At 43.6% G+C, this 18,447-nt stretch overlaps 1 protein-coding gene across 2 annotated transcripts; it reads right to left on the bottom strand.

Moving 5' to 3' along the window:
* Positions 1-599: 599 nt before the first annotated feature.
* LOC129379076 (A disintegrin and metalloproteinase with thrombospondin motifs 5) lies at positions 600-16,992 on the bottom strand. Of its 2 annotated transcripts, XM_055059655.1 has the most exons (9): positions 15,685-16,992; positions 8,442-8,574; positions 7,827-7,994; positions 6,660-6,943; positions 5,444-5,630; positions 5,192-5,367; positions 4,597-4,772; positions 4,067-4,487; positions 3,881-3,981 (listed from the first exon to the last, which is right to left on the bottom strand). In XM_055059655.1, the coding sequence occupies exons 1-9, from the start codon at positions 16,750-16,752 to the stop codon at positions 3,967-3,969; spliced, it is 2,628 nt and encodes an 875-aa protein (XP_054915630.1). In that variant the 5' UTR covers positions 16,753-16,992; the 3' UTR covers positions 3,881-3,966. The 2 variants fall into 2 exon arrangements, with proteins under 2 accessions (XP_054915628.1, XP_054915630.1); XM_055059653.1 differs by having other exon boundaries at positions 600-4,487.
* Between the last annotated feature and the right edge of the window lie 1,455 nt (positions 16,993-18,447).

An 18,447-nucleotide genomic window follows, 5' to 3' on the forward strand; every position in this document is an offset into this window, starting at 1 on the left:
AATACCTGTGTTGCGAAGGAAGTCCCTGATTGGCTGCATCAGGTGTGCGGGAAACCACACCTGGTAAGTAGAAGTAAGATTAAGGTTTGAATTTGAATAAAATCCTCCCAATGTTGTTTAATTAGTTCCATACAAACACTTGAACAGTTTTGCAGGTGATGCCAATTTGCATAGTTTTAGACAAATTGTAGTAATTGGTCTAAAGCAAATTTTAAATATCTAAGTGATATCTAGTTCCTGGTGATTTTTTTATACACAGTAAGTCAGTTTTATATTTCCTTCTTATTGTTTAATTGTGTGGTTGAGATTGCTTAAAGGACAGGAAGAATTCGTCCAGTGCACTGATTTTCACTGTCTTCAGTCAGAGACTTTTCACAGTTAATGTAATACAGACTGCCAAAGGAGATCCTTTAGTTCTACAACTCTTTGAGGCTCCTTGAATCATACGAGTTACGACATTTAAGTTAAATTGCAGATTTTTTAAAATTTCCACCTTTATGGGAATACTTTAGAGGATGAGAAACGGCAACAGCTCATAAAACCCACATCTACAGTTATTAGCGTGTAAACCAGCGTGAAATGACACGGACACAAAGGGGTTTAAATATATAGATTTTATATACATATATTCATGTGGATGGCTAGAAAAGAAAACACTATATTCTTACATAGGATTGTTTTCAGCACAGTCATATTCCTAAAGTTAAATAGTAATTTGATACAAAATTACTATAATAAATAAAACTCATCTCATTGTTTCTTTATTCACACAGATCAGTTGTACAAACAATAAATTACAAGTTCAGTGCTGTGTTTCTAGCGGTCTGCAACAAGCGTTCCCCCCACCCCGACTGGAGTAGTGTTGTGCTGTCAGTCAAAAATACTAACAAATATGTAACTGTCAGATTTTTTTATTTTATTTTTTGTTTTTTTACTGCATGTGTGTGTACATTTCTGCTAAATATATCTATATGCTTTGATACTTAAATGTATGCAAACAATCTATTTATTGTACAAACGTGTACTTTGTCAATCTGCAAAGTGTGAGGCCTTTCGGTTCTTGTTTGAAATATTTCACTCCTGTTTGTTGCTCAATGGACGTAGCACAATGACAGGAAGGTGTTATAGTCCAGAATATATTCAACTTACTTTAATCTGCCTTGTTCAACATGAGAGCTGAGGTAATGTTGTCAGAAATATGGTTATTTTTTCTTTTTTGTTTCCTTTTTTTTTTTTTACACAAATGAAAGGTTTCATAATAGTACAGTGCTTTGAAAACGTTTTTATCACCTTGCAGGTTTCTGGTATATTTGCTGAAAGAAACAAATCTTAACGTTAGACAAAGATAATCCGAAAGGGGTTTTGTATGCAGAGTCTTTGAAGATCTTTATGCCTACTTCTTGTTGCCCGACAGGTGCTGTTAACGCAAAAACTCAGTAGATTAGTTCAGTCTAACTAACCATAACCCAGACTTGAGGAGAGCAGAATCTGTAGATTAAAAAATCTAAAGGGAAAACAGCACATTATACCAGAACTTTATATAAAAATGACGTTTTGGTTGACATTCAAACAGAGCCTGAAGACATCTGCATGGAGACAAATACGTTTTCCTGGTACTATATATTGTGTTGAAAACAAGCGGATGCATCTTTTCCTGAATCACCAGAATAAAGGTAATAATGTCACATAGATATGTTGAGGATTGTCAGTTCACCTAAACTACAGAAGAGGATATTCCTCTTCTTTGATATAGAGTATGTTATCCTACAATCAATATGTTTTATTTTCTTAAAGCAACAGTTCAAAAATACATTTTTTTAATTTTATTATTATTATTTTTTTCAAAAGTAGCTGAGACGAGTGATACTATAGTCAAATACTGTGTCCCGAGGTCACACCCTGTTAGCTTTGTGTAGCATTAAAAAGTGAAATGGGAGAAAGTAAACAGAAGACAATATGATAGTTTTGGAAAACTAAACCAAACCAAAGAAAAAGAAAAGAAGGAAAATAAAAAGTTGCCAAATTCCACAGTTGTATAATGTCAGACAAAAAGTTGAGTTTATAGTCAATTTGATGTTTTTTTAAAATTACATAATATATTCTTTAACTTTGATTGTAAAAATGATTTAATAAGTGTGTTTTCTGAAACATTTTCTCTGAAATGTAAAACCATTTCCTTAATCGTGCCATTTTGCTCTTATTCTTTTAGGTATGTGTTTTCATATAATATATAACTTATTAGTGTATGTTGTTTTCTGGGGGATTTGATGAATTTTTCTTTTATTGTGTTAATCACAGATTCAATAAAAATAGAAATACTCTAAGTTAGAAACAGCATCCTGTAAAGTCGTCTTTGGAAAATGACCATAAATCATCGGTTGTCGAAGCAGGGAATCAAACTAAGTTGTGGCCACAAACTATCCTGAGGGAGTTGCTCCTTTTTCATCAAAACTAGTTGGCATATAAATATGACAAAATGAAAAGTATGAAATAGCAGAGAGTAGAAACAATCTGCGCTGATGAAGCTAGAATAGTTGTAAAAAAAATAAAAATAGAGACTCTGCTCAAAGGCTACATTATCATCTCTCTTCCTTGTCTTTGCAAGTTTCCAGGGCACACATTGTCATATCAGTTTTCCGTTAACCTGATAAACACACAAAAATATAACAGCAAAATCCAGTTTCCATGAAAGGAAGCTCAGGAAATGATCGAAGGCCGTTCAAAACAGTCAAGTTACGACATTAGTGAACGTGCTAAATCAGGACAAGCACCGTGTCGTTTTTCAGTGATGATTATCAATGTTGGTAGGACCGATACGTCTGTCTTTACATCGACCCACTTTCAAAGAGGAGGGGGAAACATTTAGGAGATGCACCTGATGGAAACACTTTCCACCCAGACTGAATGTCACAAGAAAAGTAAATGAGTGATGCTGAAATTGGCTGACTGCTGTTAATGGAGGTAGTTAGAGCTAAGTCGGTGAGAACATGTGAAGTGGGGTACCCAAACCACTTTTGGACGGCCACCTTAATGTGTGTAACCAAACATCAGGATGGTGGTGATCTGCCTCTGATTGGCTTGTGTGTATTCATGAGAATGTCTTTTTCTACCCAGCTAAGACACATTTGCAGTTGTTGGAGTTCTAAAGTATGACTGCCAGAACTGTATTTAGGCAATCAATCAGAAGATAGGGAACCCCCATTAATAGCAAGTAATTTATAATTAGTGGAATAGTTGTTGCTTAGCCACAGCTTGCCACGAAGATGGATGATCCAGTGAGACGGTTGTCAATCATTCTTCCAGTAGATTATAAATTAAGAAATGTTCAGTAATTCGGAATCCGAGCTGAGAGGAAAGGAATGTCGAGTGCTTCCCACTGTTGGGGCTCTCGTCTCAGACAAACTCAGGACAAGAGACAAAGCAGTGCGAGTTGACTGACAACAGCACTTGGAAGCATAAAAAGACACTCATGCCATAAGAGGACAAGACTCACAAAAAACAACCAGTTATTGTCCATGTGGAAACTACATGCAACTCAAGTCCTTAGCTATGCCAGGGGTTTGGCGGGTTGAAACCTCATGCTCTGCATAGCTCGAAGGATTCCAGGTCATTCCGACGTCAAATATAGTTCATTTGTACATTTTTCCAGTCTCCTAGTGTCTGATCCTGGCTTTTTGTCCGTCAACATTCACAATCCCCTTTTTAAGACTCCAGATCTTAAATTTGCTCGATCAAAGTCCCTACATCCATCACTTCAGATCTCTTTAGATCTATAGACTAAAACGTCTCTCTACATCCGTCCTTTCCGGCTGCTTCAGCATTTCTTCACCAAACAGTGTTTGAAGGCGGAGGGCCGGGCGTTCAGAACGCAGCCCTGGGACAGCTTGCCATCCTGGTCCTTGCACTGCACCGTCCGGCTCTGCCAGCCGGTATCACAAGTCCTGGAGCAAGTCATCCAAGGTCCCGTTACCCACTTGGGACCTGGAAGAAGGGTTGAAGAAACAGAATCTGTAGTTGGCCTTAGCAGTAAAGCAGTGGGCGTAGAGGAGACGGTAGTGGTGCTAACCGTGGTGGACCGCGTTGTGGTAGATGTTGTGGTGGTGCTCTGCAAATGGGTCAACTTGGAGTTCAGATGCTGCTGCGGGGCTGTCCACCTCGGCATGTAGTAACTATAACGGACATCGAGGGGTTTTTTCGAATCTGTGGCTAGAATCTGGACCACCAAAGCTTCTTTGAGAGCCCCGGGGCCCATGCTGTGGAGCCACTCATCATGGTGAGTCCACCCGCTGTAGTTGAGTAAAGAACCGTTGAGCGGGATGATGGTCTCTGAGGTGGAGATCATGAACTTGCCGTTTAGGAGGTACTCGCTGCCGGGTCGCCGGAGGGCGAGGTAGGCGGTGAAACGGGTTTGGTCCTTGCCCATGTGCTGACGGACCTTGATGTGTGTGGACCCTGCGGGGATCTTCACAATATCAGTGTAACCTTTGCTGTTTGTCAGGAGAAAATCAGAGGAGATAACATGACTGGCTGTAACTGAAAAGACCGTACAAGATAATAACGACTCCAAATTGCCAGGATTGTCTCTTCAAGTCTCACCTCTTCTTGGTGAAGTTCCCAACGACCCGTATGCATCCCATGTTGTCGCCTCCACATATACCACATTTGTCGAACTGGAGCTTGGAGCCGATGATGCCGTCGCAGCCCGTGCGAATGCATTTCCCTTTGACGCACACCGAGCTGCTGTGAGGACGACACTCTGTCCCATCTGCTACCTGAATGCAGAAAGCCTAACCATTAACATCATCTTCCCTTTCTTGATGCAACATCTGGGCATACAACTGCAATTAAATGATTAATTGATTCTTCTATTGATTATTTGGACCATTAATTGATTAATCAAATGGAAAAAAAAACTTGCCATTTCTGCCTCATTTATGTAACATTAAAAGTATATTATGTAAATAAACAAATGTTTCAGTTCCTTTTATGAATGAGAAAATAAACATTTCATTGCCTAAAATGCAATAGCAGCATTCCTTACTTGAACATTTGTTGCAAAGTCACTACTGCAGCTAAAAAATATTTCTTACATCAACATAAAGTGGAAAAGACTTAATTAGGTGGTGGATATTTTAATTGATCGCGATTAATGGATGTATTTTTTTCAGCGCTGGCTGCGTAACTTACTTACCCGTTGAGAGAACACCACATAGTAGCCAGTTCCTTTTGCTCTGCATGTCAGCTTGCACACATCCTTGGGGAGAACCCCTGCATACTTTGGCACCCACTCGACGAAGGTCTTCACCCCTTTGGGGTCCGTCTGGGGGCCGTTGCGGACTTCACACTGTTCTTGACGGAAACTCTTACCTGCAGAAACAAAACGCTCGTGTTAACCACCTGAACTCGTCCAGTTTCTCAGTCTTTCTTGTGCTGTTTGACTCACTTGAGGGCGGGCACGGCGGGAAGACGTTACAGGTCCGATAGATGGCTCTCTTTCCTATGCAGTAGCGGCCGTTGTTTCGTGGCGCCGGGTTGTTGCACAGGCGCTGGGCGAACTGCACTCCGCCCCCGCAGGTCCTGGAGCATGCACCCCACGGGCCCCAAGAACTCCAGCTGCCGTGGTTGGACGTCTGGGAAGCCAAACAAGGAGAAGAGGAAAAAAAAAAAAAATAAGTAGATGAAGAAAAACAATTGGTGCTTCTAAGAGATATTGGATGCTGTCAGCCAAAGAAAGCTGGCGAGAGATCTACGATAAGTAGAAATGCATTCTTCACTGGAGTCTAAGAAGGAGTCCGCCATCATGTGATGATAACCAACGTCTGGTGACAGACACATGGTCCGCCAGAATCAAATTCTCCACATAGTTCCACTGGTTTATGAGACAAAAGTGGGGAGCGGATGAGTAATATTTAGGACTTCATCAGCTCTTTTCTAAATAAGCTTTTTTGCATCTCCTTGCAAAAAACATGACTATCCCTTTAACTTTTTGACATTTTGTCTCCTTATAACCAGAAATTCAATGTATTTCTAAAGGGATTTTAGTAAAAACATAAAATTGTGACATACATTTGCATTCATTCATCCTGAGTCAACGCTTTGAATATGTATTTTCCTGACAAAGGTGCACATGGAAGGAAATATAGCTGGATTAAAGAATCTGAGGTCTAGAAAATTGGGAGCATTGGGAACATTGGGAGGTTTATGCTGGTGGGAGGCGACCAAAAAGAAGCCAGTCACCACTTGGGCTGCAGCCACGCATGCAGCCGTCTGCCAGGGATCAAATTACGCTCATCATACATCATGTGACAGAAAAACATAAAAGAATCGTTCTTTTCATCCCTTTTCTAAACATCTTAATCCCTTCTGACTTCCACAATCCTTTTCTTTCCCTTCTGATAGCCTGCCAGGAACAGATTTGGAGTCCCTACAGTTACATTTTATTTTGATGTTTATGAATAAGGCCAGAGTTGAAGTCGCATAAATAAAGACCACACAGAGAAGCCAGACAAAGAATCTCTTTCCCTGAGTCTGAGTCTCGAGTGTTTATCTGTGTTTGTTACTATTCCAGCAGCAGTTTGACTCCTGCTAACAAATGTAGAAAGGTGAGCTATTAAAAGAAACCTATTTTTAACCGAGTTTCTTTTTTCGATTCCCCTCACCGAATAGTGCTTCTTTCGGGTTTTGTCCACACACTTCCCCTGCAGGCAGATGCGTCCCTTCCCGCACGGCGTCCCCTCCACAGCTGGAAGCTTCTTGGTCAGACACACCATCTGGCCCTGGCGGATCACGGCGCACCACAGGCGAGAGCACACGTCCATCCCCGGGCAGACCGTGTACTCCAGGCCGAAGGCCAGGCGGCACTGTCGGACGGCGTCGTAGCTCTGGCCTGGGAGCTCCTCCGGGCTGAGGAGGGGCTGACGGGGGGAGTCCAGGAGACACTCAGCTGTTAAAGCGTAGGAAAAAAAAATTGGAATAAATGACGATTCTGGACGGTTAGTGATATATTTCAGTCTCATCAGGCATTGTGCAGAAAAGCTTTAAAATATTCAGCAAACCGAAGCTTTAAACTCTTCAAAAACATAAATTTTTCAGGATTTTTGGTCAACTTTTCTGTGCAGATATTTTATCACATTATAATAAGACCAAAACTAACCATACAAGCAGTTTTTCAACAAGATATAGGCGCTTCTTTGAAGTAAATAATTCCTTACTATTGATGAAAAAGTAGTTGCAGTATTTCAATTATAAATGGAAAATTTTATCTAACTTCTCCATCAACATTAATGAATTATTGGCTTCAAACAGGCTTATATCTTCGTGAAAAATAATTTTTTAGTTAATCTTTTTTCAAGTGTGCTGAGATATTTAAACTAGAAACTAGACGAAAAAAAATACTTAGTGTGACTTTGTGTTTTTGCTCTGCATTATGGTAATTTGCAGATCTCTGCCTGCATAATTCTAATAAACTTGGCCTGTGATACTTTAGACTCAATAAAAGCCCTGCAGCTGCTGCAACAGATACAGCCAAGCCTGAAATTATAGTGTCGGCGCTTGAATTATGCCAAAAGCCCTGGAACTGCAGTGCAAAGTGTCAGCAGCAATAGTTTATGGCTGTCATGAATGAAACTGCTGGATGAAACTGGAACGTGAAGCATGAATCACTTTTCATCTCTGGCTACACTGCAGCTACTCTCTCTGAGAAGCTTTATAGAAATGTACATAATGTCTGCTGATTGACGTTGCAGCTCGGAGAGATTTTGATCAGATCTGAAACGATGGTGGATTGTGGTGAGTTGTGAACCTCTGGTATTCTCCTCCCGACTCACCGTTCCCATCATCGAAGAAATCGGTGATGGTGGACGAGGTGCAGCGGCTCCAGGGCTTAGAGGCGTCGATAGAGGTGAGAATGGACGACATGAGCTGCTTGTGACTGTTGACCCCGAAGCGCTCCTCGCAGAACTTTGAATCATCGTGGGACAATCCCAGCAGGTGACCTGAATCCCCAGATGGAGACGATACAGAATGAGCTACATGATGCACAATTTCAAATAAAAATCCTGCTGCAGGATGACAGGATGCTGGAAGTTGGCCAAAAATATCTCTGATCTGACCAAATAAAAATAAAACTTCTAAACATGTTGGTGGTAATAACATTAATAACAATAAACCCCACATTCCAATATGGGTTGGGAGCGTCGCGGTGAGATGTTTTTGTTCCACATCAAACCGTGCAGCATTTAATTCCAGTCATGTGAGGAATGTCAGGTCGTGTCTTGAATGCGCCACTGCACCGCGCAGAAAGAATCCGAAAAGAAAACATCAGCAAGCATTGGCGCTGTGGAGTGCATGACGTGATTCCAAGCCACTAGATGGAAGTGCTGACAGATGCACTCGCGTGCCCCGGCGTGATCCCGTGATCGTCCTTCGTGTTTTGTGCTCACCTATCTCGTGAGCGACGGTGAATGCGGCGTGAAGGCCGTCGTCCTCGATGACGGCGCAGCTTCTCTCCGGAGAGCAGATTGTGCCGACGTCCGCCATGCCCAGGGTGTCACAAGAGTGGTGGCCGCACAGGTCCTGGACAAATGAAGAGATGCACATCTAAATCACTGATTAAATGGGAAGTAGCAGCACCTGGAATTGCTACTTGTGAAACAATGTAATCACAACTAGACTTTTCAGAAGAGAAAAACAAAACGTTTTTAGTATACCAATGCTAAAACGCAGATAGATAATGATGACAAAAGAAACACTGACATTATTGAATGAGAATATGTGAAACGAGTGTGTGTCAGTTAGCAGTGACATAGGTAAAGGATGGAGAGGGCATTCTCCAACTGTGCCTATAACAGACAGCATGAGTGAAAGGCAAGGGAAACACAATGGGAAACTCCAGGCGTTGTTTGTGAGCATAAAGTTCATCAGGTCAGAAAAAAGCTTCTAATTTTTGCTGTTTATAACAAGGGTCGGTACAAAATATCCACCTTTTGTGTTCAAACAACAATTCCTCTCAGCATTCCTTATGTGTAGAAAAGTGAGACCTGCACAAACAACTCAGTACGATGAGCCATCTTGATATCTGGATGTTATAAAGCCAAGTCAACTACTGAGTTGTGGTTTATGAATGCGTGAGTGTAGGTGTGTGATTGGCTGAATGTGTCTCTATTGCAATGTGCTTGTTAATCTCACACTGGAGAAATTCAAATATGAAAATCGAGTCTATTTACCTGCTGATTTGCACAGTTATTGGGAGGTATTGTGCTGATGCATGCTGGTGCACATCAGAGTGTGTGCCGATCTGAATGCTGGTTCGAACTGAAGCTTTGACAAAGGTGATCATCAAACACTGTGGTACATCATAACGCAGATTCTGCTTATATCACACCGCTTTTAAATCTCAGTGCAGGGTGCTGGATTGTTAGGTCTCTATTATCTCCTAAATTACCATAGAAATATTGACTTCAAGTGACTTTTCCATCACTACTCTTGTGCTTTGTGGCCACTGTGCAAAACACTGATCCCTTATGAAAAGTAACGTCACTTTTAGGAAAGCTTAAACTTCTGTTCTTGGCTTCTTCTTTGCAGAAATCTTGTGATTTTGGAAAAGAAAAAGAACGTAGCAATTGTAAACGACAAGCCTGTTTTATGAATTCCCATAAATCCCGTCCCTTTAAAGTGCGCTCCCCCTCCAAGGAGTCAACTTTCTGTCACCCCGTCAATAACCAGCTTCACTATGTGCCAATGTTGTAGAGGGGACTTGGATGGCAGTTTCCCTCCACGTGCCTTGAAGCGAGAATCGATTCCTGCTTTGATTCCCACACATGTCCATGCAGACGAGGCCTCAGACTGGACGGCCTGTCCTCGCTGAGAGCAGAGATCAATTTACAAATTGAGTGCCTGTGCACACGCACACGCACCAGTTCGAAATGTACATTTAGGCTAGGGTCGTGCATGGATGCATGAAGACAAAAGTCTGTATGAGTGAACATTAGAACATAAACGCACGCCCACATCCAGGGGAGAAGATGAATCGTCATGTTAAGCGGTGCTGACAGGCCTGCTGGGTCGTGTGTGAGAGGCTCTGTGGGGAGGGTGTTTACCCGTTCCGGACCGATCCGTTTGGAACAAACTCCCTTGTGTTTTCCACTCTCACACATGACTGACTGGGTGGGACACAGAAACACACACATGCACGCAAACACACCACTTGTGATAACTACATTTAAGTGGATGGGTGCATTCTGACAAATAATACAGAGAATGCAAAATCGCTGATGCTCACAACCCATACATACTCATTAAAGCGAACAGGAAGCTTCTGCCGGCTGACTGCTGGATAGATGAGGAGCAAACAAAGGCTGACTCTGACTGCATGGACGGCTGCCGAGAGCCGAACGAAGCAGAAGTTTCTCCGGACTTGTCTGTGCGCAGACAGGCATGAAGAGCTGCTGCACTTAAAATCAAAAAGTCGGCGAATGCTGAGAAAAGATTCACTGCTTCTCTTTCCCTGTTTGTCAAAAGTCTTCCTCTCGATTTCTTTTCATTCATTCATCCATCCCCTCTCTGGGTCAGTTTCAGGCACACCTGGATCTTTGCTGGTGAAACAGTGTAAAAGGAAACGTGCGGGCAAAAAAAATTGGGGATCTCCTGCTAAATAGCGACACGTGAATAATACCTGAATTAACCTCAAACCACATGTCAGCTTGTCTAATTCCCTCCTCTGCCAAGACTTGGCAGAGACTTGTTTTTTTTATTCTGAGGGCTCTGAAGGAGAAAAAAAAAAAGAGGGAGGGCGCAAGAGAAACAAAAATAAGTTCAGGTATCAGACGCCGGGGGTAGAGGGGTAAAGACAGAGTGGTGCCGGAAATTAAAGCAAAGAACAGAGAGAACAAGGGGTTACAGAAATATTGGCAGAAACAACATGGGAACAGGTGGGACACTGGCTCACAAAGGTCAGGGCCTTGATCCCAGCTGTGCTTGTGTGTGTGAGGTATGAGACCACTTGAAATCCAAGCCAGCGCTGGTGTTAGGCAAACCGAGCCAGACTCACACACTCACACACACACACACACACACTCACACACACGGTTCCTCTCAGAGAGAGTTTAGCTCACTCTGATATCCACTACAAATGATTCCAGCAAATCCTATGAAGATGCAGCCTAATAGGGACTCCGTTCATTTTCACCTTCAGGTGTATAGCCTTTACATCAATTAATCAAATTCTGTTTCAATTTATGCGCTTATTAGCATAATGACATTAACGGCGTCATGGTTTACCTATGGGCTTTCAAGCAAGAGTTTAGACTGAGCATCCAAGTGATGCTAGCTTTATTATTTAAAGTTACACACATGGAAACATTGCCTTATGTAATATACTTATAAAATTTTGTTTTTTGTCACATTTAAATTCTCAAAGCACATATCAGACAAAGATGATAAGTTGTTGGCGCCTCTTGTTGGAGGGGTTTAAGTTAGCCACGGTAAAGTGAAGCTATTTGAACCAACGTACAGAATCAGGAATCATAATTCTTCAAATCACATGAATAATAGAGGTCAGAGTCCATGTTGCTGAAGGTATTTTTCTTTCTTTCTTTGCATGAACCCATGAACTTTCCAAACGTTGGTGCACAAAGGAAATTTTCAACCTTGATTGTGAACAGGAGTGGGGTACACCTGACTGATGCATTTCAGTTCGAGGACTATTTGTTGTTCCAGGACAAATCAAGGTCCCTGGCCAGTTGCATGTTGTCGACAGCCAAAGAGTCCACGCTGTGGGTTCAGGATCCAGGAGCCGTCTGCAGGACGTCGACATGTGCCAGACGAAGTAAAGCATGTGTGAAATCTCAAGGGCATTTAAAACAAACAGAGGGACTGACTGCGACGGGAGCAGAAGGCTGGGAAATGTACACTGCAATGTACAGACACGGAGACTGGAAATGACAACAGAGTGGAAGGGGAAAACATTAGACTGGAACTGATGGTGTCTTTATCAACATAGTTTAATCTCTTCTAATCACAAACAAGCTGAAGTTACTGTGACTTAAATGATCAGTTTTTCTTCATATCATGATTGATGCAAGTGTACAGAATAAAGAGAGTTGTAGATTCGTCTTCCAGCAGGATGACACCAAAACAGCCAGAATAGATGACCTCGTCCTAAGAAGCATTTTTGGCAAAACCAAAAAATTTAGGTTCCCAGATGCTCTCTGTCCAATCTGACCAAGCTTGAGCTATTTTGCAACAAGAAACTGCCAAAATGTCAATCAATGGCTCACAGAAAAGAAGTAAATCTTCAAAATTCATACAGAAACTTTGGGGTTTGTAGTGGTAACAAGAAAAATGTGGGGCTTTGTCTGCCACCTAAGCTCAAAGCAGTCCAACCATGTGTAACATTTAATGTTCCCACTTACACAGAAACACTCTCTAGCATGATGCCAGTGTCCTCAATGTCGCCGTTGTCTTGTTTCAATGCTGGCATGTGTGGAACGGGGTGACGGTGTCGTACGGGTCAGCTCGCTGGGAGGACTGGGTCTTGGAGTCATTAGACGCAACCACAAAAAGGCGTGTTCCCTCCAACCCTGTGCCACTTGTGGCCTGCCAATGTGGGAACAAAGGCCTGGTCTGACTCCACAGTCAAGATAGGATCCACTTCAGAGCAGAAAATTAGAGCCAATTTTAGAGCTGCTCCAAATTTTCATATAAAAAAAACTTATTTTACATTACTTGAGCTTATTTCACACCTTCGACATTCTAAAATGCTGTTTCCCCATTTCCGTGCAGGTTATTTTCCCCTGAAATTTCTTAACACACGTTTCTATTTTTAAATACACCAAACTTGCCCTTTTTTCCAACTCAAATGCTGGAAAACAGGAAGCAAAATATGCGTTTTTTTGTTTTTTCGGCTGGCATTCTGTCAGTGGAAATACTAATGGGTGTAAACGGTTTTCTGATCTCTTCTACTCTCCTGAAAAAAAGTGAATTGTGGTGTAGCAACTTGTGCAAGTGTGGCTCCTGAGAGGAATGTGGCTAACACGGACATGTTTTACAACTTTCCATCACAGTTTAATGACAATACAGAAATATGGGTGGAAACAAATCACTGCAGAGAAGTGAATTGCAGAGGAATGCAGCTTAAAAATACGGCTTTCACTTATTCCTCAGGAGCTGCTTGGCATGCCTTTCTACTTATTGAAATTGTTGACAAAGTAACCAGAACTGATCCGGATAATAGCCTTTAATAGCCAAAGAGTTAAAAGGTTAAAGTGAGTTTGCCTCAAAGGCGGAGCATTAAGGGTTTCTTTTACAAGATGACAGGATTTAAAAGCTGTTTATTTCCCCGCAGGACTTCAACAGATATAAACAAACTAACTATTTATTGCTAATACTGAGCTGAGATCTGCTATTTGACTTCAGAAGCATCCCTTAGGGGTTATTTACCCCTAAAATTGACATGATGGCATCAAGCAACTCTGCAGGTTTCTCCATTGCCTATGAACTCCAATTCCACTTAATTGAAAAGTCGCTCTGTTGGGTGGAGATCTAGTGACTGTTGAAGCCATTGGCATACAAGAAACTCATTGTTCAAGAAAACAGTTTGAGTTTATTTCAGTTCGTAGGTAAATGTAGTATTTCCATAAGATCAAGGTTGCATTAGCATGAAGGAGAAAAAGTACAGTTCAATGCCTTTCCTCTGCTATTTCATGAGAGTTCCCTGTCCACTTTGATTACTGGTGTTTTCGTGGACCACCAAAACCAAACATCCGACGACTACACCTCTCTCTCCTTTGGCTCGCTTGTTAACCCTCACGCAGGTGTGGTGGCAATAGGCTAACTGAGGAGCCACGAGGTGCTTGGCATGCAGAAACTGTGCCATGTATGCCAGCAGGCTGACCTCTGGAATGCACTACCAGCTGCCTTGCCAAAGCATGGTTGTGACAGCGAGGCATGAGTTCAGGAGAGCCAAGGCAACACCAGTTTTTTTGTTCTGTGACAAGTATTTGCATGGCTTGGACACACCATAGTCCAAGGCAAGCATTCTGACAAGTAAACCAGAGTTAACCACCATGAAGCTACACCCAGAGAGATGAAGAATGTCTCCAGATTTGCTGCTGCCCTGCGGCTTTTGGACCTGGCAGTTAGACGAGGGCTGAAGGGAGGAGGGCAGAGAAAAGGATGGTGAAAGAAGGGTTATGCGAGTGTGGTCTCCGTAACTGTACGGCCTCGAGGAGGGAGGATGTGTTTGTTTTTCTGACATCTCCTCCGGTCTGTAACTCCTGGACTCAGCTGACAGACGCTGCAAAAAGCAGAGAGGAAAATATCTCCAAGCTGGAGTGATGAGAGACAGAATTGGGAGGAATGGGCTGGGTGAGTAAGAGACCATACGACGGCGAGCAAACACAATCAAGTTTCAGCGGAAGTGTTGGAAGTATTCCTGTAATGCACCCAGCAGCTGATTGGAAGAATCTATCCAGGGAAGAATGTACGGCGGTGGTGTGAGCGCGCCTTAGATTACGCATACTCTGAGGATGTCAAGGGACTGGGAGGGAGAGGATGGAGACAGAGGAGCTCGCCTAGAAAAACACCAGGCGCAGGAAACTGTTTTTTTTTTTCTTAAAGTTTTTAGCATTGCATATGCACAATTCAGCAGAAAAGGAGATGTGTGGAGGGAAAGCATACAAGGGCAAGAAGTATCACAAATCATTAAAAAAATTATTCATCATAATTTAAACAAAGTTGGACATAGTTGCTTAAAAGTGCTAGTAATGCAGTACAAACTCCATTCATTGCCTACATTTGAAATTCTTCAGGTCGTTTTATACAAGTTTATAAATCATGCAGGATAATTTCATGTTATTTTTTAAATGTTTCAGTGCTGCAGGGCACATTGAAATACATTTAGCTACTCATGACTCATGAAATAGACCCTAATATCTGATTGTTAACTCAACTTCTGACCAATTACAGTGGACCAGTTCAGTATTCAGTGTTTCACCAGTTTTTTCTGTGAAACTTATGCACAGGAAATGAAGACTTTTTCCATTGATATTTGTTGAAAATGCAGCCATGCATGCCATGGTGAGAACCTGAAATATTTAGGCACAATCCATTTGCAACATTCATTTTGATTGGCTGTTCCCAGAGCAGAAATAAGGAAGCGTATTAGCAGCTATGTTAGCCAATATTTGTGGATTTCAGCTACTTGTGGGTGGTTGTGGTCCCTAACTCATTTAGTAATTTGAATTAAATTGTGCCATGTTTGTGTTTCCATACATGTACTGGTCAATGTTATTTATTATAAGTCACTAGGGAGACATAGAATAAATCAGTCCCAATCTGTCAAAATAAAAACAAGTGATGTCACTTCATTTCATTCTGTTTCACCCAATGTTTCTTCTCTCTGTGGAGAAAAATAATTTTTGTAACTTACCATCAGTAGCTTGAAAATTAGGAGAGTAAAAAATGACAAAGTGAATCCATATTCCTCTCCAGCGACATCTACTGTTTAGAATGGTAACTGCGGTGAGTGTAAGAAGCCTGACCATCAGGTGAAACTGTTGGACCGCCACAGTTTTACCTGATTGTTTCCTTTATTGAATGACTGACATTCAGATGCCGTTTCACGCACTTGTCATCACAAACAGGTGGTCGTGCGTAAAAGGCGCGGGGCGGGCGCAGTTAGTTTACCTGCCTGGTGAAGAGGATGGCTGCATCGTGGTGATGCTGGTGATCGTCGTCCAGCGGGTTCTGCTGGTTCTGCCACTTGCAGAAGCTCTTGAGCGTCGCCGCCGCGTTCTTGGTCACCTCCAGCCCCTTCTCGCTCTCCGAGACGGTGATGACCTTCACCACGGACAGCCGGATGGGGTTCTCGATGCTGGCGTGTCCGTACAGCTTGGATGCAATGGATGCCAGTGTGAGCAAGTAGTGGTTCAAGTCCCTGCCGTACTTCTTGGTCATGGAGTCGTCCGCCACCAGGAGCAGCTCCACGTGCCTGGCGCGGGACACCGACCTCTTGCGCCGCGCGCCGGGCTCTTTGACGAAGCGGCTCCACCATCTCCTCCCGCGCGCGCCGAGCCCCTCTTCTCCGTCCGGTCTCCCCTTCCCGCCTCGGCGCCGCCGTCTTCCCACCGCATCCCTGCGTCCCCTCTTCCCGTCGCGCGTGCCGCAGCTCTCGCGCCCCTCGCTCAGAGACTCGAAGCTGAAGCTCTCCCGCGTGAACACGTGGAGCGCGCTCTCCGCATCCCGGTCGTGCAGGGCGCGCGTGTCGTGCTCGTGTCCCTTCGCCCGGATGATGGGAGTGATGGTGTAGCGCGAGTGGTTGACGGCGAAGAAACCCTCCAGGCCTCCGCCGCAGAGGCTGAGGACGGCGAGAGACTCCGGGTTGGAGTTCACCGTCCCGCGGTACGCGCACTCCCGCTGCAGAGGCGCGGGACTCTGTCCCATCATCGCGAGCGCATACTGAGGGCTGAAGTGATGCGACAGCACCGACTCATCCCGCTCCATGTCCAGCTGAAAGCGCCTCCCATCCAGGTACACCAGGTAGCCCACCTTCCCCCCGCCGTTGTAAATCCTATCGATGGTCCGCACCACCCCGTCCGTCCTCCGGGCAGGTGTGTGCAGCGAGCCGCTCGCAGGTGGAAGATAGAACCCCTGGAAGGTAGACACCCCGGCTCCAAACTCCACGACGCACAGCAGCTGCAGCAGCAGCCGAAACCAGAGCATGCTCCCGGTCAGAGCGCCAAGGAGCCGCGGCATCGTTCACTCCAACCCGAAGAACATTTAGATCTCCGCTAAAACATCCCCGCCGTGGCCGAAAGGGACAACTTTAGGTGGCTGCTGTTGTCCATGCGTAAAGCGCATCCTTCTCTCTCCGTGTCCGGATCCCCCGTGCACAAGGCGCACAGCAGTGACCAGCAGGCAAGAAAACAAAACCATTGAAGAAGAAGTGGGAAAAGGAGAGGAAAACAGAGCGGTGGAAAGGAACTCTGCGCGGCTTGGAAGAGGACTGAGCTGAACTTGGCAGAACAAAAACACAAAGTTTGCTCTTAATAGGACTCGGAGAGGAAAAGTCCTGCCCCTTTTGCGCCCAATCACCACTCCTCCACCCCCACCTCCTCTTCTCTCTGTCTCCCTCTCTTCTTCAAATCAGAGTAAAAACAAGTGGTGGAGGAGAGAAACCTGAACAAAGCCCACTTTGGAGTGCTGCTAGTGTTTGCAAAAGCACTAAATCTCAATTGTTGCTCTGAGAGCTGGGATGTAAACATCAGCACCATCTTCTGTAATCCCTCCATTAAACACCAGTATGCTGCTTTTCCACTTTGAATTCTTTCATAATTGAAGTCTTACTTAGTTTTCCTGAAGAGTTTCAATAGATGACAAGGGAAATAGATCATTTATGACCATCCCCAAAGTAGAAAGTCATGGAGTTCACTGTTTCCATGCTAGACATTTCATTTTGCGGTTGTGTAAAAGCTGTTAGTTTGCATTCACTACATGCTGCAAACCCTAACTCTAGTTGGGGGAGAAAATGACTCTGCAGGTGTGTGTCTGCGTCTGATTATTTATTGGAGTTCCCCTGCTGCCCCTGTGGGATGTCGCGCAGAGGTTCGTCAGAACTGAAGTCACCATTGAAGTCATGCACAAACATCCTCCTAGAGGGCTGCTGGAAGGGAAGGCGCGTTTTTAAACCTTCGTGCTCAGCTGCTGAGTCACAAAAAAGTTTTTATTTTGCAGTGTTCGCCAGGAGGATGGCACACAACTTCTATCTATTTATGGTCTTTCACTTATCTGAGATCAAGTGGAAGGGGTCAGAAGTCCAGGAAGAAAACCTCTCTGGTGATACCCGTATCTTATTCTGGGGGATGCCAAGATGTTTCCTGATCAGAAAGGATGTATTGTCTATCCATCAGGTTTTGGATCTGCCTCAGCTTTTTCTTCAACTGAAACATTTCCCAAGAACATCCAGAAGTCAAAAGCTCCTTCAGCAACTCTTTAAAAACTGGATTGGCTGTGTCTCTGGTTCCTTCATTCAAGGAACCTCCTCGCCCATTTTGTTTCATCACAAAGCCTGTGGGACTCACTGTTTGTATCTAAGGTCTTCTAAGACTCAGTGAGCCCAAATGAGCAAGAGGAAAGACAGAAGGGCGTGTTAGGGCCTTAATGCTCAGCCACTCAAAGAGAAATACCTTCCCTTAGGAACCTTTTCTTTTGGTCTTGATCCACAAAACACAGGAAAACACCAAGGTACCTTTAAAAAGGTGCAGTTTCAATAAAACATGTTTTCTTTGACAAGCAAGAGAAAATGTCAAAGGATTTAAGACACACATTGAAAGTGTGCAAAGCCCAATCATCTCTATAATTACGCATTATGATCCCCCAATCCTCCCCCAACCAATCACTTGATGTGGAATTTGATGTGAGCTTACATTTCAAATTTTGAGGGGTTGGAGG

Source organism: Poeciliopsis prolifica, unplaced genomic scaffold (assembly GCF_027474105.1).
Source record: "Poeciliopsis prolifica strain line A6 unplaced genomic scaffold, Auburn_PproV2 SCAFFOLD055, whole genome shotgun sequence".
Lineage (NCBI taxonomy): Eukaryota > Metazoa > Chordata > Actinopteri > Cyprinodontiformes > Poeciliidae > Poeciliopsis > Poeciliopsis prolifica.

Bases quoted from the DNA above. Each gene is read 5' to 3' on its own strand.
- LOC129379076 (XM_055059653.1), bottom strand. From the start codon at position 16,752: ATGCCGCGGCTCCTTGGCGCTCTGACCGGGAGCATGCTCTGGTTTCGG. The intron at 5,631-6,659 runs GTGAGGGGAATC...TTGGCTTCCCAG, and splicing joins CCCGAAAGAAGCACTATTCG to ACGTCCAACCACGGCAGCTG. The intron at 5,368-5,443 runs GTGAGTCAAACA...TTGTTTCTGCAG, and splicing joins CCCGCCGTGCCCGCCCTCAA to GTAAGAGTTTCCGTCAAGAA.